Source organism: Strongylocentrotus purpuratus, unplaced genomic scaffold (assembly GCF_000002235.5).
Source record: "Strongylocentrotus purpuratus isolate Spur 01 unplaced genomic scaffold, Spur_5.0 spur5_scaffold_16, whole genome shotgun sequence".
Taxonomy (NCBI): Eukaryota; Metazoa; Echinodermata; class Echinoidea; order Camarodonta; family Strongylocentrotidae; genus Strongylocentrotus; species Strongylocentrotus purpuratus.
Genome location: NW_022145601.1, coordinates 12,789,807 through 12,813,014, shown reverse-complemented (window position 1 = coordinate 12,813,014; position 23,208 = coordinate 12,789,807). Strand labels below are relative to the sequence as shown.

The 23,208-nt window shown below is 37.4% G+C and overlaps 3 protein-coding genes across 6 annotated transcripts in view; all 3 read right to left on the bottom strand.

Moving 5' to 3' along the window:
- Window positions 1-486: 486 nt before the first annotated feature.
- LOC593629 (neo-calmodulin) lies at window positions 487-8,231 on the bottom strand. The gene is made up of 6 exons (XM_011665641.2): window positions 8,175-8,231; window positions 5,741-5,783; window positions 5,152-5,295; window positions 3,990-4,116; window positions 2,754-2,863; window positions 487-1,973 (listed from the first exon to the last, which is right to left on the bottom strand). Exons 1-6 carry the CDS (start codon window positions 8,175-8,177, stop codon window positions 1,897-1,899), a joined length of 504 nt encoding a protein of 167 aa, XP_011663943.2. The 5' UTR covers window positions 8,178-8,231; the 3' UTR covers window positions 487-1,896.
- Window positions 8,232-9,968: 1,737 nt separating this feature from the next.
- LOC593640 (UDP-glucuronosyltransferase 2C1) lies at window positions 9,969-20,059 on the bottom strand. Its single transcript, XM_030987406.1, has 2 exons — window positions 18,366-20,059; window positions 9,969-11,433 (listed from the first exon to the last, which is right to left on the bottom strand). Exons 1-2 carry the CDS (start codon window positions 18,572-18,574, stop codon window positions 9,969-9,971), a joined length of 1,674 nt encoding a protein of 557 aa, XP_030843266.1. The 5' UTR covers window positions 18,575-20,059.
- Window positions 20,060-21,343: 1,284 nt separating this feature from the next.
- The window catches only part of LOC756696 (putative N-acetylated-alpha-linked acidic dipeptidase), a 51,974-nt gene continuing 50,109 nt past the window's right edge, over window positions 21,344-23,208 (bottom strand). For all 4 annotated transcript variants that reach the window (XM_030986811.1, XM_030986812.1, XM_030986813.1 and 1 more), the window contains 2 exons: window positions 22,281-22,373; window positions 21,344-21,834 (listed from right to left, as the gene is read on the bottom strand). In XM_030986811.1, coding sequence (XP_030842671.1) covers window positions 21,639-21,834; window positions 22,281-22,373 — 289 coding nt within the window. In that variant the 3' untranslated portion in view covers window positions 21,344-21,638. The remainder of the gene's footprint in view (window positions 21,835-22,280; window positions 22,374-23,208) is intronic.

Genomic DNA, 23,208 nt, shown 5'->3' with positions numbered 1-23,208 from the left:
ATATCGAAGATTTGTTTGGCGTCCTGTAAATGAAGCATAGGCCTAATATTGGTCAGAGTACCTGGAAAATGCATTACAAACAGATGACTTTGAACTTCTATAAACAATAATCACACTGCATAACCGAATCCGAACAGATTCCAAATTAAACTCTTTGTTTTTTTCTGATTAATTTTGAGATAATGTAATATTTGATTCGGTCTGTTTCCGGCCTGGTACCGGGTGTTGCATGTGACATGAATTAGGTATTATACATTGAATATACATAATCTAGATTGACATGGCAAATTACATCATATGAACAAACACTTCATTTTTTTCTTCAACAAACAAAAACACGATCACAAGACTTTCGAAGAACTAACTCAAGGGAAATTCAATACCCTATTGTTTTTCCTTTTGAATTCATGCTTGGATTACGTAATTGGTCTTTACAACGTTCGCACATTTCAAAAGTTCGCAGAGAGCTTTTGAATTTTCCTTACGTTTTTTTTTTTAAAGTCTTTATGATCGCCTTAACACCACAGTTCATTGATTACTGGAAGATCAAGGCAATTATAATCCTAATCAATTAAGGCACTCAACACACAAAGGCAATTTGCATATTTTAAAACATTTTATCAAAATAAGTTTGGAATGATTTATACATTCATAAATACAAACATAAGCCTAATTAATTAAGGCACTCAACACACAAGGCAATCATTTGCATATTTTAAGCCAATTTATCAAAATAGATTAGGAATGATTTAAAGTTTTATACATTCATCAATACGATTTAGAACTTTTGAATACATGTACGGGAATGTCGAGAAACAAAAATCAACAATCGTTCAATACCAAATTCTTTAAAAGTACTCAACTGTGTAATAATCATCACTTAAACTGTACAAATTTGTTAACTTCGTCGAAGTATCCGCATACGTAATAATATAAACATCTCATATGCTATATTCTTACGTTCTATACGGAAACAAATATTGTCGATAAAATCATAAAATACAAACATGAAAAAGGAACGTAAGATTTACGCATGAATTTATGGACAATAAGCAGAAAGTTGTTAATGTTTCTTCTTTCCACAAGATCTCTTTGCATTTTTCAAAAGTTATACAGGAAAATCACTTATCGTAAAATTTCGAGGCAAAAGGATTCCTTTGATAATTTTTATTTTGTAGTTCCTAGTATACAAAATATACAAATGTAATATCAATATAATCAATATAATATTGATTAAAATATTCAGATTCAGACGCTTATCACTAATGTCAACTATACGCAGAAATTGGCCTCCATTTTCACAACAAATAATTTACATAATAAATACTGAGGCAAGGTGAAGATAAATAAAAATGTTTTCTGTCCGTTACTAAAGAATATCCATATATTTAATTTCAAAAAGCGACAATTATAATTTTAAATAATTCGATTGCGAATATATATTTTGGAGCACGCTTCAAGGCTTTCACTATACGGTTAGTTAAAGTCGCGTCGCGTTAGCCAAATTAAGCTGCATTTTTTGTATGGTGTCCTCAAGTGCATTATTACAGAAGAACACTTGAAACCTTGAATTCAACTTTTAATTAAAGGTGCTCTTTAGGGCCCTGTTTTATTAAAACTTGTTATCAATAACATGTTACAATAACTGCCATAAGCTACCGAAATCGTTGCATTTGATTGAGTGAGAGCAAGTTTGTCACAGAAATGTGACACTTGTTATTGAAAACAATTTGAAACGGGGCAAGGCAGATTTTGCCCCACTCTTCTACCCTTGAATTAACACGTGTTATACCATTACAAGCAAGACAGTCCGGCTGCTAACGTATAGACAGCTTTTAAAAAGCAATTCTTGTTTAATTACCTTCAACGAATTTGAAATACTTTAATTTCCAAATATCAAAGAACTGCATTGATGAGATTGGCGGTAGCACTGCCCTTGTTCTCGTTACCCAGGTTCATCATTTGAACAAATTCTGGAAAAAATAGAATAAAGGAAAGACATAAGTTCATTAAATTCAATGAAACCTGTCTGTACGAAATAGCATGCAGTCGTAATATCTCCGAAAGCGTTTTGAGGAGTTAATGACATGCCCTGTGTTCCGGACTTTGAGTTGCCCTACGAAAAGGTATTCTATATTCATATTCAATAATGTACCGTCACCGTCGATTTGAGGGGAGGGGTCATGTCGCTCGCCCCCAGTAACTTATTGTCATATTGAATTCGACTGATACTATCAATGGGGGAAGGAGGAGGGGCAACATGCGCCGGCCATGTCCCCTTAAACTACGCCATGGTATATTACCTTTATATTCAATTCGGACCGTCACCATTTAAGGAGGGAAATGGCCCCTTGCCCATTTGGCTACGCCGTAGTATCTTACCTTATTATTCAATTCGACCCTCTCTGTCAATGGAGGAGTGGGGGGGGGGGCAATGCTCCAGTGCCCACTAGGTACGCCATATCTTCTTACCTTCATATTCAATTCAACCGTCTGTGCGTGTGGGAGGGGGTGGGGCAAATTCCCCCTGCTCCCTGCAGTTACACCACATTGTCTTACCTTCATGTTCAATTTAAGCGTGTGTGTATTGGAGGGGGGGGGGGTGAGGTCAGGCAAATGCTCCCGTGCCCCCTGCAGTAACGCCATAATATCATATTAATTTCATATCATTACCGTCGTAATGGGGGACGGGGAGGTATGCCACGTCATGACGTGACCTTGTCTCTACGCCATGCAGGGGCAGGGTATCTTACCTTCATATTCGATTCGACCGTCCCCGTCGGTGTCAGCATCTTTGATGAGTTCATCAACCTCGCTCTTATGGATATCGAGGAAAGTCAAAACGTGCTTGAGTTCAGAATTCCTGAAAGAATCAATACCCAAAAGAATCATGTTTTCTTGTATCTTGGCTGTTTTCTGTTAATTTCCGTTTTTTCCCTTCCATTTTACTCATTATTTTTAAGTATATTTCTATATTTGTACAGATTTTCTCTCCCCCCCCCCTCCCCGTCTTAATTATTTTCCCCAATTTTTCGAAATTTCCTTTTCTCCTCATTTCATTCGTTTTCTATTCATATCTTGTATTTTTATTTAAAGGTACTATGTCCCATTTGCAGGCCAAAAAAATGAAAAAGTTAAATTCCAACTGCATTTGAAAGATAATACTTATTTAGAACTTCCCTAAAAAAGGTGGGGCTTGAAAATGTCTTCAAGTGGGAAAATAACGACTATTAGTTGTCAAATCGACTTTAGGGCTATAGAGCCCAAAAGTAATAGTCTTGATTTTCAGACAATTGTACTGAATGGTCATACGTTTTATGCTGCGCAAAGATTCAATCAGTTTAATCTTGGCCATCACACTAAAGTGGGTTATTGATGTAGGCAAATGCTCATGTACCCTTTACAACTCTTTTCATGTATGTTATTACCAAAGAAGAAAAAAGCCAGTCAGTCACTCAATAGTGTCTGACAGTGAAGTCTGGCAAGTAAACGGGTTTCCTTGCATAATTTGAATATGAGGACACTGCTAACGTTTAAATTTGACAGATAGGACATACATGACATATTCATATAATTCCTGCAAAGTTCTACAGAATTTGAGGTTGGCTGCAAAAGGGACATAGTACCTTTAATAAATTCTATTTATTTCATTCTTATATATTTATTTCATTCATTCTTTCTCTCTTAGTTCTAATTTATATTTTTACATAATTTCGTAACTAACTACACCAATGACATATTTAAATAGACCATTGCCATTTACGATGTAAATGTTGATTTTGGTGGTGGGGGAGGTACCAAATTGTCTATTTTTCAGAGATGTTTAAATTAAAGTAGCGTCAAAGAAATGTTATTTACTTCTCTTCTTTCATTCTTTTGGTGGTGGGGGGGGGGGGACTGTGGGAGAGGTACTAGATTATAAATTTTCGGAATTGTACCCCCATCCCCCTTTAAAAAAATCCTGGATCCGCCATCGTCTCTCTACTCACTCGATATATCCATTTCCTCCCTTGTCGAAGACTCTGAAAGCTTCACGGATATCCTCAGCGTTGTCCATATCGTTCATCTTCTTCGACATCACTCCCACGAACTCAGCAAAGTCGATTTGTCCGTTTCCTGATGGTTGAATGACAGTAATATAATAATATAATAATAATAATAATTATATGTCTTGTTTACCCAGGGTAGCCTCATCAGTATTCATACTGTTCTCCCTGAGGGCCTTGCAATCATATTATTACCCTGGTCATCGGATTCAGGCTAACCCGCACACAATGTTTGCACATTCTCCACTCCCTGTGGAGCATTCCAGCCAGGAATCATTTTTACAAGCGCACACTTGCTCATCTAAGCACATTAGCTTTCGCATCCTACCGGGTACCCATTTAACACCCGGGTGGAGAGTGGCAAATGTAGATCAATGTCTTGCCAAAGGACATTAGTGCCGTGGTGGGACTTGAACCATGGACCTTGTGATCCACAGTCCGGTGACATATCCACTCGTCCACCTCACCATCACATAAGTTCTCAAGGAATAGACCAAAATAATTATGCCTCTTTCAGATATGAGTTGGTAAACCGCAGCGTTTTTATTAAAGATGTAATAATTGAGCTTCACATTTTTGTTAAAATTCCAACTTTTTTTTCTCCCCTGGCGGTTTACTCCGTCATCTTTGAACGGGGCACAAGTGACGTATCACTAACCAAGAAATGTGCCCCACCCCTGTTTTCGACTTTTTGATCAAAAAGGCTTCTCATGGACCATGTGCAAATACAGTGTACTACTACAAATTATATTACTACAAGAGCACTTTTTTTTTTTGTCCCGAAAATTTGCAAATTTGACCGATCGTTCCGTTGGGGGGGGGGGGGGGGGTAATGTGTCACCTTTTTGGGGTCACCCAATAGCACAATTTTTAATTATTTTTTTTGAATTAAAACAAAAATTTGAGGGGCGGGGGGTTTCCAACAAAACACACCAAAAAAGTACTACTACTTCTACTATACTACTGTTACTACTACTACTACTACTACTACTACTACTACTACTACTACTACTACTGCTGCTGCTGGTGGTGCTACTACTACTACTACAACTACTCTCTTCTTTTCTTTCTTCTTTATTCTGTCTACTTGTCCAATTATACCTACCATTCATATCGAGTTCGTTGACGATCTCATGAACCTCGTTCTCTGTTGGGTTCTCTCCCATGGATCGCATCACGTTACCCAGCTCCTTCCCAGTAATGATCCCATCACCATCCTTATCAAACACGGCAAAGGCTTTCTTAAGCACTATATAAAGAGAGTGATGAAAAATAGTAATAATTGAAGATGTAACAACTATAACAACGAAGACTACAACAACAATATTGGTAATAATAATAATAATAATAATAATAATAATAATAATAATGATAATTTCAAAAAATAATAACAATGATGATAATGAAAATACTACCAATGAAAACAATGATAATAATAATAATAATAATAATAATAATAATAATAATAATAATAATAATGATAATGATAATAATAATAATAATAATGATAATGATAATAATAATAATAATAGTAATAATAATAATAATAATAATAATAATAACAATAATAATAATAACAATATATAGATTATTTTGCTTATATAATTTACAATGCGTTTCCTACACTCATTTAGAACTGATAAATTTCGTCGTTTTTAACTAGTTGCTAAAATCGAATGTCAAAGGTTAATTACCATCCATTTGTTTCTTGTCCAAGGTGACCTCTGCCTTCTCTGCCTGTAAAGAAAAGATGAAACGGGGGTTGATTTGATTTGATAAGGAGAATAGAAGATGATATAAATATATGGCAGATATCAGCAGAAACAGAGAGACATTGCGTCCATCCATGGGTGGGGGGGGGGGCACTGTAATGATAGAGGGTGCACCGCTCTTATTTTGGAAAATAATGACAATCATAATTATTGATCAGGGGGTGTTCTTTCCCTGTTTCTGTTTTTCTTGGTTTTTCTGATTTTCTGGCTCTTTCTTCATCAGGATTATAGGTTCGAAACACAGGTAAAGACCAGATCAAAAGTGCTTAGTTTATTTAAGCCTGATATGCATGTACATACAGGTGTAAGGTTAACACCATCCTCGCCAAAAAGTTTTGAATCACCTCTATTTTCGAGAATTCAAGCGTGATCGGTGTTGCTGTGATGATCAAAGGATCGACTCCAACACCACCATCACCACCTCCACGACCACCGGCAACACCAACACCACCACACTACCACTACCTTGTCCACTAACAACGTACACTACTGACCACCAGCACCATAAACCATCACAACTACCACCACCACCATAAACCATCACAACTACCACCACCACCACCACCACCAACATCACCAACACTAACCACTATCAAATTGCAACCATCACCACCACCACCACCACCACCACAACAACAACAACAACAAACACAACAACAACGATCACCTCCTCCACCAACAATAATAACAACAGCAACAACGACAAATACCCTAACACCAGCACTAATACCACAAACACCACCACAACCACTACCGTTACCACAATCTCCACCACGACCACCACCGCCACCAACATGTATCATTATATAACAACCAGTCGGCGGCCGTGACTGCTAGTCATGGTTGACCTTTATAACCCTGCATAATAATCTGCACGGTGAAATTTTTGGCCGAATATAGTAATGTAAGGTGAGGTGACACTTTTAAAAGGTAAAAACTGAGGGGGTTCAAATGAAACCTTTTGGTCCAGAACCCCTTATTTCAGTGGGGGTAGCACGGGTTAAAATATTGAAGGGGTGGGCACTAGCTGGCCTAATATGTGAATAGAACGCGACCTAATCTAAAACCGGGTAGACTTTCAAAAAGGAATTTACAATTTCTAGACTATTTTGAATTTAATAGCTTTTAAAAATTCAAAAATGTCCTGGAGCTCCGCCCCTCGGACTCCCGGCAAAAGCCCTGCACCCCATCTGTAAAGATAGAAGTGGTTCCCAAGACAACCGTTTGTCCATGGGTAAGTAATGAGCGTGTGAGGGGGTGGAAAGTTGGAAACACAGTGGACTCAATCCATTTGAGGCACGTTAGGCAGCAATATGATAGTGGTATAAAGTAGTCAAATTTCAGATGACATTAATTGTTGTTGCAAAATATTCAAATAACTCTGTTACTCGTGGTTGACTTCGTCATGAAGTGGACCTTGAAGACACAATAGCCGTTTGTTAAATGTAGCTTCACACCAAATAATGTTATCTAGTTTTAGAATAAAGCCTGTTCGGAGGAATGTGTTTATCCTCAAAACAAATAGGCACTGGGATTATTTTTTAGTAAATACATAATACAAGGTTTCGTATCTATATTGAAAATGTAATGCAGACATTGAGTTTTAATTACTGCTATTTCAGTCTTCAAAGTTTACTGTCTAGGGGGCCCGATTATTCAGTAATAATGGCGGTGTAGACATTTCTCCAAAATTTATGAAGGACGACCCCTATCCTTGAAAATACAGAGGTCGACATGTCTCCCTCCAATATTCCCCGCCTATCCATAAATGAAGAAAAACATTGAAACATGTACTAAACGAGATGATATATTTTAAAACCATTCTAATATGACGTGATACATAATTACACGGTAATGAAGTATTTTATAATAAAACATACGAACAGGCCGAAACTGGGTATAAAGATATGATGATGATAAGGTACTCATAGGGGTACGGAGAAGGGGCCAAGGGGCTGCAGCCATCGTATGTTCCAAGTTCCCATGTTCGGGCAACCACTATACACCCCTTATATATTATGCGGGTAGAGAGATGACCGAATATCCTCATATTTGGGTAGCGACGTGTGCCAGAATATATTCTCTGTAGGCCTAAATTCCACTACATGAAGTGTCTTTTTTTTTGGTGACCGCTCGCTTCGCTCACACGCGGACTATTCAGAAACTGGAGAGCTGCTTTCCGCGGGTGGGGTTGCATCAGCTGTTTCTAAAGTAGTTTGCTATCAACGTTGGATCTCCCATTAATGGTTTCATACTCGTCAATCATAACATTTCATGATTATGACGTAATACGTTAGAACTAGAATCTATGAATGATGGGTGAGATAGTAAATATATTTGAAATAAAACTACTTACCATGGTTAAATGATGCTTGGTGTATATGCTGTTACTTTAAACTCCAACTCCAAACAAGTGAATACCCCGCATACAGATCAGAATCTCCAACTTCGAACTAATAACGCTGTTTACAAATTCTTCCCAATGCTTCGATTCATTTCCATATAGGGATCATCTAACGTTATTGGGTTTTTAAACCGCAGTTATGGTAAATTTGTTTCGTCACACTTCCTCGGGCTACTTAGGTCCAAGTATGTTTGAAGTCCTGATCATGGGGATGATATCGTCTCTGCAATTGACTGTTTTTTCTTCTTCGGTTCCACAGTCTCTCCCTCTGCAGCCAGGTCTATACCTATGTGACTCCACTTTTTCAGTTCCCGTTCCTGTCGGGGTATGAATCAATGACGAGTGCGTTATTACAATTGATTTTCTTTTGTTGGGCTGGGTGTACAGCTCAACGATCTCCTCTATTCAATTTATTCAATGGGCAAACGATATCTTAGAGAGACTTATAAAAGAAAATCATTATTATGTTCGCGTTTTCTGCCCCCAAGTTGCTCGATCGATATTCGACCTACGCCCTCCTCCCATAAACAAGCCAACTTTCAATGATAGGGACTTTTAGATTTGCACGTCGACATAGTGGACTGCTACGTGTGAAGTACTTTTAAGGCACTGGCAGTGCTTTAAAAGGACGTCACATTGCCTTAAAAGTACGTCACACGTAGCAGTCCACTATGTCGACGTGCAAATTAATCTAAAAGTCTATAATATCAGAAGACAGAGTTTGAATCATGCTCATTTTCTTTCGGCATTCGCTGTGAAAGGAAACACAGCCGATGTCATTTCATTTCTCATTTATTCGGCTCCACTACAAAGCAACATCTAAAATAATATATTACAACGAAAGCACTTTGAAAAGAAAAGATGCACATTCTTCTCGTTCTCTGTTCCCAAGTTGCTAGCTCGATATCCCACAAACGCCCTCTCACCACAAACACCCCCTTTTACTAATAGTCAGACGGTCTATTTGATATCATGCTCGTTTTCCTTCGTTCGCCGTGAAAAGGAAACACAGTCGATTTCATTCTTTTTCTCATTTATTTGGCTCCACTACAAAGCAAGATCCAAAACAAAATAATACAACAAAAGCACGTTAGACATTGATCAAAGTAACGATGCACGTTCGTATTCTGAGAGTACTGCTATGAAAATGAACACTGCTTGGATGTAATTCATTCTTTAATAATAATGAAGGTTGCAATAATGATGATGATAATAACGGTTCTGAGCCCATTTAGTGTCTCCTCTTACAAGGAAGCATATCCTTTAAAATTGTCTTAATCATATGCTTATTCAGATCCTCGGTCATTAAGATTTTACATACGTTGGACTATTCTTATCAAATTGCTATTGCAATTCTTTCGAAGTCGTATCGCATAGCTTGCAATTGGCTTAACACAAAGAAAACTAGGATCTTGACCAGGCTTAACGTTGATAGATGAAAATGACTTTAAATAATAGTGTAAACCGTCACCCGTGAAGTTGGAACATTTTTTTCTTACCTCTTTTTAATGAAATGATTGTGACAATGTAGTTTATTCTTTATTTCAAAAAGAAGAAGTTTATAATCTTCTAAAAACTTTTTTTTTTATCAATCTCTATGACAGTTTAGACTGATCAACAAAGTTCTGAGAAGATTAATCTAATCTGTCAAGAATTAATCATATTATCACAATCATTTCATGAAAAGGTATATGAAAAATATATTACAACTTTTCGGCAACATTTTAGGTCATATATTAAATTAATTCAGTCACTTTTACTCTTGTGGCTAATTTTCTTTCCCCAGCAACACGAAATGCAACAGCGCACGATCTTGTAGAATACGAATAAAAGAAGTGCCCCGATTCCTATCAAAAACATAAAAACGTCGATCAAATTATATTGGATAAACGATAGATCCTTCCCAGGGGATCGCATATAATCACCGCCATGTTTGATCACGTGTTCGATCCAAAAGGCAGCTCGATCAACTGGTTCCATTGGTCGACTTCTTAAGATGGTGGACAGACGTTTGGCTGCTAAGCTGTATTTCTCGTCTCCTAACACTTCCGCGACGTGCTTGTGAATGTAGTCGGCGCTGAGCGTACGTTTGTCGAGCTGCAGTCCCATCCCATGCGACGTGACTTTGACCGCGGTGTCGAATTGATCCGCGATGAACGGTACGACGACGATGGGTACGCCGTGGTACACCGCTTCGTAGAAGCCGTTGTTTCCGCCATGATACATGAAGAGCCGAGTTTTGGGATGACCCAGGAGGTCATTCTGAGGTAGCCATGGCAACGCTTTAATGTTTGGCGGGAGATCGTACTGGGGCATGACCTTGAGCTGGATGATGACCTTCTGGGGGAGCTTAGCCAACGCATCGATGAACATCTTCAGTAGGTGAGGTCTGGATGTCGTGACAGACGCGAAGTAGGTTGACAAGGTGAACACCACAATCCCGTCATCTCCAGAACTCTGGATGAAGTCTTCCAGTTCTTGAGGAAGGTCGTTTGGTGCTTCCGCAGTTACACCTCCTACCGGGATAACATTCGGGGTGATAGGAAAGGGAAATTCAACTGCGAAGTCAAAATTCCCCAGGAACAAATCTGCCGCTGGCGGACCCATCGCCATTATTTCATCTTCCAAGTCAAACTGTTCTGCAAATGACAAAAAGTAAGACCCCATTTGGTTGCCAAAAGAGCGGAAAACGGCAGTAGATATTGTGTTGATTGTTCTTTCGATAAAAGTCATATTTGAAGTGAGGCCGGACATCGTACTTGGTTGATAGGCCGGATTAACCGGAGATCCGGCAAGGTCTAAGATCATCGCGTTTGGTGTATTGGGTACGTTTAAAATGATACGAATATCAGAATTAGCGTGTTTCTTCAAGTAGAGCTTTATCACACTACTGCAGAGCCAACTAACGTCACTCACCATGGCATCCATCTTCTCAAGACGTTTCATCATCTCCTTATCTTCCAAGACAAAAAGACAAGACTTGCGGAGAAGTTCTTTCGACAAGTACATCATTTTGCCGAAGCTTCTCAACCCGCCCTCATCGTTGAAGGCTAAATCCGAGACAAATTGGAAGTATTCCTTAGTTGTATAGTGAGGATCGGTGTTTCTGTATATCTCAAAGTTGAAGTATTTCTTAAGCTCGGGATCGTCAGCTCTCTCTTTGTATTCATCCATGATGAGGCAAGTGACATTGTGCCCCTGCCTTACCAGTCTTTTCCCAATCGGAACGAGGGAAAGAAAATGGCTCCCTTTGCCGACCAATCCTGACATCAGAATATTGGCAGATTTGACGTCTTGACCCGCCCATATTAGAAGAAACATCTGAAGGAGAGCTGGAATATAAGGTTGACGCATGTTGCTCTTCTTAGTTGATGATGCTTCTAGTTATAGAAACTTATTAGGCGATGATTCTGTAAGTAATAAAGACAAGAAATGCAATCATTAACTTCAAACAAGGCTATCGTGGTGTTTGATGAACAACTTCATACGTCAACTGAACGCGTGCGTCAACAATAATTTTGTCATAATTATGCCTACACAAACATTTTGTACTGTCTATATTAAACTACGCTGGCTGTACAGGAGGCGTCACCGGCCAGTGCGCTAAAACATTTCATATCACAGAAAGCTAAGAAAAGGCTACTGATGACCTGGGGAGTGTTTCGCAAAGACTAAGATCGGCTTTAAGTTGGACTTAACTAAGGCAGGCCGTTCATGCCACTGGTTGCTCTCACTATTGGTCTCTCAATTATCTTTTAGATAATATTTTTCCTTCAATAATGAATTATCAAAAAAGAAATTCTGTAGATTTGTGATCACAATTTATATGCCCCTTGAGAAACCAATACCAGGAATGGTTAGAGGAACTAGCTGGCATGAACGGCCTGCCATAGTTAAGTCCAACTTAAACTTTCTATCTTAGTCTTTGTGAAACACCCCCTGCTCTATAAGATCAACCCAGTGTTCTTTCCCCGCTCACTGGTATGACTACATTGAATGATTTGTTACACCAGCGTTCCGTCGACCTTGATTTTCGAACGAATCAAAACCATTGCGATAGTGAATCACACCCTATAGCTGCGTCACGGAGTTGCGTCTTTGCCTTGATCAAGACTGCGTCTTGGCCTGTCAGATGGATGGGGGGGGGGGGGGGGGGGGGGGGATTGGAAATTATGCCTAAATTGTCCCTTAAGTGCACGAGTGCAGTCGACATGACTGCCGGATGATATTCTTTCGAATGAAATCAAACATAATTATTGGCGCAGTGTCTTTACGCCCTATATTTCCCCTATTCTTTCAACATTGATTTTTGTTGACAGTCCAATACCCCGCCCCAATTATCTCATACTTTACCTTTAGTTAGGCACCCCTCCCCCCTTCTCCCCCTTTCTCTCCTCTCTCTCTCTCTCTCTCTCTCTCTCTCTCTCTTTCCCTCTCTCTCTCTCTCTCTCTCTCCCTCTTTCTCCCTCTCTCTCTCTCTCTCTCTCTCTCTCTCACTTTTTCGATCGCTTCTTCGCTCTTCCCCGGCTTCCCCCTCTCTCTCTCACTCTCTCCCTTCCCTGCTACTCCCTCTTGATCTGTCTGTCTTCCCATCTTAGCTCTTTAATTGATCTCTTTATATCCCTATCTGTCATAATAAATTGTACATATTTAGTCGGCTCCGGGCTGTGCTTATATTTAAGATTGAAAGGATAATATAGGTCTACAATTTCAATATTGATGAATTCATTTGCCATGCAAACTGCGAATAGGGTCTAAGCGATCAAAAAGAAGTATTTGTATTCCATAAAATAATACAAAATACGTCCTACACACTTTGTCAGTGGCCTTTAAAATCGGATACGGTATACACCGGTAGAAGAGCACATAATACAGTGTGGTATCGTATAGTCGTCCTACTATATATCCACGCACGTTCAACGTCAATGTCGCGGCTCACCCCACACAACTTCAAGCAACGGGGCATATCCATATAACATATCATCAGGGGCATCATGCAACGGTCAAATCATATTTGGTTCGTACATAATTATACTATATATTATAAAAAGTATATTAATGTAGAATTAGCGCTAGCTATAGCTCACACTATGATGGCATTAAAATGTGAGAGATATATAATGAATGAGTATAATTATCCGTACCTTTTACGCAGCAGGCGTAATATAATGCACAAGGAACGTTGATCGCAACTCGGAAGTGTTATTTTTAGCCGCAGTTAATAAATACAATACGAAAAGTACCCTGGAATTTGGTACGGCGGGGGGGGGGGGCAAAATAACGTCGATTGTAATTAAACGTCCAATCATAGTCATAGTCATTATATGCAGCCAGATATGTATTCTTTATTTGCACAGCATGTATGCATGTTTTTCGGACTTTGACACCAGCTAATTAGCCCTAAACTTGTTTTAAAATAAAGAATCGAAACAGTATGGAACGGGGGGGGGGGGGGGGGCTCCTATGGGCTATTGTTCAGCAATGACAGAGAAATAACTTAGCATAGGAGACGTGGGTACATGTGCCCCTCGGTCAAATATCGATCCGAAGGAGATCGAGAAAGAGATAGAGATAATGTAAATGATAAGGAGTAATAAACTTAAAGCCCGTCTGCACTAGTTTGGCCAGGGATATTAGACCTCCCTGCAAGGTCACTGACAGGTGGTTATCACATAAAATCAGCTCTCAATTAATGTACGAAAAAGGGATCATAGGGGACCAACAGGCACCGATTATCTAGGCATCGTTTGCTCAGTGTAGAGGACGCAATTAAGTAGCTATTAGTGCAGTGGGGCGTTAAAAGAAGTTGGACCCCTCCCGCATCCTCGGCTCTGGCCCCCCTGTCAATTTTTCAATTCTCATTTCATCCACATTATATAACAGGACCGATCAGTGTTAAGTTACGTGACAATCATTGTTTATTATCAATAACAGAACCGGTATAATAAGGCTTTTTATTCATACTGTGGTACAAATAATACAGTTTTATGAGTAACAGAGAGATAGAGAAAGAGAGAGAGGGAGGGGGAGGGAGGGAGGGGAGAGAGAGAGAGAGAGAGAGAGAGAGAGAGAGAGAGAGAGAAAGAGAGAGAGAGAGAGAGAGAGAGAGAGAGGGGGGGGGGGAGAGAGAGAGATTGGAGAGTTACACTTGTAGAGAAAGAGATTTTGAATTTGATAGAAATGTTTGGCATAAAACGGTAGATTCAAATATCGATCATCATGTGCAGACTTGCAGAATTGATCAAGGACAGGAGCAATTGGTAAATCACTTTTTAATTCTGGTAAAGTATTTGATTTTCATGGGAAGAGAATGGAGTTTATGTATAACCGTGGATGAAATTTAACACAGTTTCAAAGAAGTTGAATTGGAGGAAAATAAATTGGCATTGGTGAGAAATAAATTTCCCCCACATCAGTGAAAATGGGAAAACTGGGAAGTTTAAGGGAAAGCGAGGTAGAGGTGAAACGAAGTCAACAGCTTAAGTCATTTCGACATTGTAAAGAAACCTGTACCAGAATGCATGCCCTATCCACACAAGTAGAAGGAAGGGGGAGGGGAGGGGGGAGGGGAGAGGGGGATAAGACCAAGGAGTTAGAGAGGAGGAAAGGATGGGAGAGGGTTTTGGGATAGTTCATGTTTTAATTTTAAAAAACTCAAAATGTCAATTCTGTATAATAATATTGAGAAATATGAAACTCATTATTTAAAAAAAATATTTGTTTAAGTATTCAGTCTTTTCAGAAAAACGCATTGTTTTGTTCTAGTTTTGGGGTTGAAATAACTGTGCAGTGCGCTTATATCTTTCTATGTGATTGTGATATATTTTCGTCATAATATATTGTGAAATAATGAATAATGAATTATGTTGTATTTATGTTTGTTTATCAAATGATAAAAAAGATTTGTTATAACTATGTTGCGGTTTGATTATAAACTATGTTATGTACGAAAAAGAATTGGAGCTTTCAGAAATAAAATCAATGAATACAAAAAAGACTTGCAACAGAGAAATGAGATTCACACATCAAAGAACGAAGCAAAAACAATCAAATTTACAAAGAAATTGGTGTTATATTTAAAACCACAATTTAAAAAAAGAAGAGACAAATTCTTCATCTGTACTGGAATACAAAACATTTTAGAACATTCAATGTGGTAACTGCTGTAAAAAGTACAAAAGGAATTGAGCAGTGGTTTATCCAAGGAGCTTAGACATTTAAAAAGATTCCCACCTCCTTAGAGCATGACTTTTTTGAAATACAAAGTGCTTCTGTGTCAGGCAGTAAAATATTAAACTATGCACGTACAAAGTTTAAAGTCAGACAAAGTGACACGGTGACATGGTCAGCTATACAAATTCAACAAAAAGTTTGTTCACAGTTAAACTACAAAACATGATGGAAAAACACAGTTGTCAAACAAACAGATTGCAATATCTTTTAAAAATTCAAATAATCTGACATTTTCCTTTTTGGCTTGGAGATATTTTGAAATGAAATTATTTGAATAATGTTTTGGTTTTACAAAGAGATACAGGTAACATTTCACCAGACATTATCTCATTATTCAATGATGATAACTATTAGAATACCAACTCCACGTACATATTGGCAACAGTATAATTTGACACCATAAAATACTTGGCAGTATATAAAAAAAAATAAAAAAAATAGAAAAAAACTGCTATAAGATATATTTCATAAGTTAACCATAATAATGCACCTGCCTTATATTTCAATACGTACATATGGAAATTATGAAGGAATATTAGAGTGAAATTAAAAAGCCCATTACACCACAGCCTCCTAATCTAATACATGTAGAATTCATTATTTCAATTAAAAAAATGATATTACATTTAGTACTTGGAACATACTGAGTACAGAGATATTTACAAACCACCCTCTTTGAAAATGTAAAAGAATATTTACAAAGTTATTTAATCCCACTGTCCATTTGGACCAGCCTCAACATAGATACAACACATTTTATACACATTTTGATAGATTGACCAAAGTACACATGAAAGGGATTGGTGCAAGATAACCCTCAATTTTGTTTGTGAGAAATTTTGATTACATGCGTGAATAAATGGTCAGTTGCTCAATTAATATGAGCAACAACTTAATTAAGCTTCATAATGCAACTTTTTAGCTCTTCATTGATATGTTTTTCTTTGTACTATCTTTAACATCTACATGTATGCATTTATCCTATGATATTGTGCTTGTTGGTTAGCACTATATTATTAATATTATTATTATTACTTATACCGCGCTTTTCCCATAAGGCCCAAAGTGCTTACATTTACAGTGAATAAAAATAAAAATTACATACATACATACAAGAAACAACTACAAACTACAAAAAAGATCTGTTTTAACCAAGTGTTCCATATATCAGAAAGCAGTGACTGCAAAAATACTCAAATATTCAAGACAAGAAAATATATCTAAATTACATTTCCTCACCTAATGTGAGAAGCAAAAAATAAAGATAAAACAAGTTATTTTCTATTAAAAAATGCATATACTAAAAATTGATATAAATTTAAAATTAGTCATTTCTTCTGCATCCTGTACAATGTATTTCACAGCATTCAGATAGTAGCATGGTACATTTATAAATCAATTTAATCATACAATCAAATAGATAAATCTATTAACAAAAATTTAGTTGAGTAGCACACAGCATTGAAGAAAGAAAAGTCTCAAAGGAACCATTTATTTATCTGCTAAGAGCCAGGAGGGTCTACAGTCATTAAGGCATTATACATGATGAAGATAACATTGACAAAAGAGAAAGGGGAGTAGGGAATACATCCCCCTAACCCACATGCAATTTTTTTCCATAAAAGTTTACAATTTCTGTATGAATAGAAATTCACCACTTTGGATCAATTTCTGATACAACGCATGTGTGTTGTCCTACCCAGCGGATCTTTTTCCAGTGCTTTAAATTGTGATTTTAGCAAGATTTGAAAAGTCTATATGTTACAATTTTGAGGATTTTCAAAACCAAATAGTACATGATGTTCACCTTACTTGTATTTAACATAAGATCAATCATTGACATCTTCTTAGATAGTTCAATTACAACAGAATTCCATTACCAGAACTCAAGATAACATGTATTCACATGACTGAACCGACTCAAAAGCGACTGAAAACAGACTCAAAACTGACTCAAACTAACTAGAAACCTACTCAAAACCAGACTCGAACCAACTCAAAACCTACTCCAGAACAACTTGTTTCCATCATGTTTTTAAATCCATCTTTGTTCTCATTGGTGCGATTAGGCTTTGACACCCTTCAGAACCCTGTTTCATAAAACATGTTATCAATAACAAGTTACAATCCCTGTTATAAGCTACTGAAATCGTAGCATCTGATTGGCTGAGAGCAAAGTAGTCCTATAAATTTAGCATTTGTTATTGAGAACATGTTTTATGAAACAAGGCCCTGGTATTCAGCAGACACAGTACTACTCTACACAATGTGCAGCATGAATGCGATATTGAATATAATTTGTAGATTTGATGAACAATATGGAGGAAAGTGAAAGACTGTTAAAATTGCAGCAAAGTAGACTAATCCATCACAAAGTTTGATAAAAACACACTGTACCAAGTCACATCATAAAGTGTATGTTCAGTACGTATGAAATAGATACATAAATGAATCCCACTGGATTCCATGGTCCAGAAAACTCTGAATGAGTGATGGAAACCCATCGGAAAAACCAAAGTCAAAGAAACTGAAATTGTATCCAGCAGGCCAACTCCTCTACACTTAAACCCACTCACCCACCCTCCCACCGACCTCACACACACACTCACACTACTACCACCCTCCTACCCACACTCCCTTAGAATGATGTACCAGTGCACATTTTATTCAGTTCCTACATGTATGTACACTACTTCTGTAGTAGCTTACAGTTACTAATGATGCGAAACCTTTCCCAAGGCCTGCCAGACACAGCAACAGCTAATACATACAGCTTACATTTGGTCTTAAATACAGTTCCTTGTAAAAGGTAAATACAATAATTCATTTACAGTTGCTTATATTTAAGGAAGCAGCATCTGAAACATTGCAGACCACCAAGTGCTACAAAATACAGATCGACTTGCTCACGTGATCCATGCGACTACATAAACATGAACATGTATTAGATGCCTGGGGGTGTTAAATAAAGCTGTGCGTAAAGTTACAAATGACGTTACAAATGTTTTTCTGACATTTAAAAAAAGAGTGACTGTATTTCCCATAATTTCAATTAAATTGTAGCCAAAAAGACACTTTGCATTTAAACTTATGCAATTAAAAGCATTTGAGAATCCCATTTAGCTCTTCATATTCAAGTCATTTGTGAAGTCATGCGTAACTTTACGCACAGCCTTATGAAACACCCTCTTGGCTCATATTCATAAAAACTTACTAAGCCTAGTCATCAATAAGTACTATAGTCTATGTATTCATTTGACAACCTGCATAAACAGTTTATTGAATCTGGGCTGTATTGTCTCAATCGAAATTGATCTGCCAAGTAAGAAAAGGAAAATATTTCAATCTTTAGCACTTTAACCTTTGTGCATTTTTCAAGAAATGTGTGAAACTAAGGTTCAGACAACTGCAATACAATACATCTATCTCATCTGTCACATCTCAAATTAAGCACATCGGCCAAACATGTACCCTCTTTGTGGTTCACTGTCATTTGGTCTTTTTTTGGTCATAGATAGAATGCTAAATATATCACAACATTCAAACTTCACTGCACATACTAAACAGAGTCCCTTTGTGTTGAAATACAGAATGGATTTCAACACATATAAGATTTCTAAAAATCAGCATTAAAGTCTCAAAATCAAATAATAATTCTTCATTTCTTCATTTTTCCCATCTTAACTAGAAATGTGACCTGCTAATATATAAAACATCATTAAGTACATTCCCTTGAACCAATCAATGGTCTCAGATTATTTACATACAAGATACATGATCATATTTTTGGAAGAATTTTGAATGTCATAGTGACAGTGAATATATACATATTGCCAATATACCACACTGTTTGTCCTACCTACCAACAATCAATGTATGCAATTCACATGCTGACTATGGAAATACAATTATTTGTAACAGTAGTAATTGTTAAAAACTTCAGACATAAAAATGGAATATTAGATGGTGTCACAAATATAGAGGAATGATCGCATGGATCCTTTTGAAGTGAATACAGGAATGACACCAATACAAATGGAAATGGGCAGAACGATTTAATCAACATTTCACTATTCTAAGAACATGGGATGCAGATCACTAAACATATGAATTATGAAGAGTTTAATTCCAAAAGAAGCTAAATCCACTTTTGATGAAAATTGAGTTAGGGATATCAGAGCAGTATTCAATTAAGTACCTGTCTTTCAACAAATGTATTTACCTAAATTTTGGGAGCAATTATAAAAAAATGCACCTTCTAATATCACTTTTCCATAAACACCTGTACAAAATCTGGTAAACAAATCCTTTTTTCTCTAAAGTTACAAAAATAGATTTAGCAATAGCTCCTTTGGAATTAAACTCTTCATATACTGACTGCATTTTCAGGTCATGGCTAAAACCACTGATTCTCAGTGATCTTGAGACTGAACTGTGCCCTTCGACTCTAAATCAAGGCATGGCGCAGTTTTGAGATCACTTCAGGGCAATAGTTTTAAAACCATTGCCTTCTAAAGCAGTCAATAGTTTTATAGATGGGATTAATAGCCAGAGATTCCCTGGTTAGATTACGCATGTGCATATCAAAAAGCATCCCGACTTACAGTGTAAGTAGTATTCAACACACAATACTATAACAATATTATAAAAGTGTTGACGCCCATTTTAACATTCACAATCCTTCATTCTTTGCAATTTTCTAATGGCGCACTATATTCTTTGATCCATTTGGCCCATAAAAGCTCCACAAAATGCACCCAAAGCCATCAATTCTGCACTTGAATACTTATAAGTTTATGATACAAAAGGTAAGGCAATTAGAGAATAAGTATGTATATTCCTGTGGCACTCAGGATAAAAGTTATACTGCTTGAATACATTGTACATAAAAATCACAAATGTAATAAACTACATTGAAATAATTGTTATACACGTATTACTTTAAAAAAGCGATAAAAATTAAAAATTATTTCATTGCTATGAAAGATATCCTCTGTAAAAAGGTACTGTACAACTTAGGGCTACTAAATGATACAAATTCATTACACCACATAACAAATAAACAAACAAAAAATGTCCAAAAAAAAACACAATCTGAGGAGATTCCATGACATTTGCTCCGGCGACAATTGCTCCGCTGTAAATTTCATACACTAATCGAATGGCTAACTTCAACCCTGGATTCAACACTATACCCTACCCTAAACCTAACCCTAAACCTAACATAAAACCCTATTGAAACCCTAACCCTAACCCTACATCTTAGACGAAATAAAGCCCGGAGCAATTGTCGCAGGAGCACATGTCGTGTCACCTCTGAGGAACCATTTTAAAAGTAAAGTATGAAGAATGAATTGCTCTTTTACATGTAGTAGACCAGTTCGTAGTTAGCTTTCGTACAAATGACCCCCAAATATTCACAAATCTTTTACACATGGCGACCTCCCACTTTGTGCATTTTAGAGATTCACTGCCAAAGTCATCTCTGTCTCACAGCCTCTATCCTTGCTACAGTACCTGACAATGTTCAATCATGATAGTTTTTTTTAATGTGACCGGGCAGAAGTACACTAACATTAAAATGACCAACTCTGCATCATTGATCTCGGTGAGCGAGATATCTGGAGCTAAAAGGCTCCGATCAAGATATCGCAGCAGAATCGCAGCCTCTATCATTGCTATAGTACTGTACCCATACAGTGTAGTTAATCATGATAGTTTTGTTGAATGTGACTGAGCAAAAGTATATTTATATTACCGACTCCTCTCCATTTGTGATCTACATGTAGGTAAGTGAGAGAGCCAAACGGCTTCCAGTTAAGAGCTAAATCGCAGCCTCTATCCTTGCCATAGTATCAGACAGAGTAGTTAATCATGATAGTTTCGCCGAATGTGACTGAGCAAAAGTGAGGATATATTACCGACACCATCATTTTGATCTACACGTAGGTAAGTAAGAGAGCCAAACGGTTTCCAGTTAAAGAGATGAACCGCAGCTTCAATCCGTGCGATAGTTCCAAAGAAGAAAAAGTGAAGATATATTACCGACACCATCAATTTGATCTAGGGGAGCGTGATAGTTCATAACAGGTTTCTGGTCAAGAGATGAACCATACCGTCGATCCTTGCGATAGTTCCAGAGAGGAAAAAGTGAAGATATATTACTGACACCATCAATTTGATCTAGGGGAGTGTGATGGTTCCTAATGGGCTTCCGGTCAAGAGATGAACCGCAGCTTCAATCCGTGCGATAGTTCCAGAGAGGGCGGGTTGGACCAGGTCCCAGCTATTGGTCCATTTAGCCATGTACAGTGCTCTGGTCAAAGGACCAAAACCTTGACCTTCATAGCCCGACCTTGAAGGGCCATATACTACATGTCTGAGAAATTGGAATACAGAGGGTAAAATGATAATATCAATAATGCGACAGTCAAAATCGCATAGTGGTTATTTCTCGTCTTACAATGAGATTCACATTCTAACTACTACACACTTGTGGCTAAGAAGAAGGTTTCCCCAAATGCAGTTTTTGTTGTTGTTGCTTTTTCCATCTTTTCACTTTATCCATTCCTTGAAATATGAGAACTGTAAGCTGGGTTCCACACCAAGATTTTCTTATAAAGAACTGGGGAGGGTTTCTTAAAGACTAAGATCAACTTTATGCTGGATTTAACTATGGCAGGCCATTCATGCCACTGGTTGCTCTCACCATTATGATCTTTAGATAATATTTTTCCTTTCACACAAGAATCAAGAGAACAAGAAAACTCACAGATTATTCTTTACTAAAACTCAACTTCAACTTGAATCCTCTCTTGATCTTACCTGAGCTGCGGTAGATAGTAGTTCCCAGGATCCCCTGCGAACGCTCTCTCTACAGACATTACTCTGTCATTCACCTCACGCAAAAGGGTTTGACTGAACAGATCAAGGAAAAAACAAACAGAAGGAGGTTACCTCAGAGTTGATGAAGATCATGAATTGTGTGAAAATATGTATTTCTGGTAGCTCCTTAAAGGTTTTTAAAGGTAAAGACCGGTATTGGTAAAATTGCGGTTCAAGGGTTTTGGGTGCAAAATATCCATTCAATATTGTTTAAATATTGCCTTCAGAAGTTTAGATGGCAATACTTCAACCTAAATTCGCAAAAAAGCAGAAATATATGCCTAAATGTTCAATGATGACGTGCATTCGCGATATCTATCCAGGCCGGATCGATATGATAATTTACCAAATAAATATGAATTAGGTGGTTTCCCGGCAAAATTTGTATCATCACGTATTAGTCAAAACATATTCCTTCACATGATTGGTAATACATTACATTTTTTGAGAGGGGGACGTTTCCAAAACTGGTCTATACCTTTAAGTTACATCAGACAACTAAAACTTGTTTTTCTCTAAAAGAAATGTTGTGTCTCTTTACATAAACTGACCTGAATTTTGTTTGTGTGTGTTGGGGGGGGGGGGGGGATCTCACATAATGAGGATTAACTAAATCTCTCTTCTTATTAATATGTCAGCAAGAAAATGATCTTAAGGTTTCAAAAGCTTTCTTTCAACAAAAGCAACCATTTGGTGTTCATTGACTATAAAAATTTGTACATATGACTGTTTCGAATTCTGCTGAGAAAGAGACAGTCTCAAAAATAAAACTTTAGGCATTTTGTCCACAGATCACAATAGTTAAAAGAAGTGAAATATATGAGCAGAATCAAGTAGTTTTCATTTCTATATTTTTTAATCTGTCATT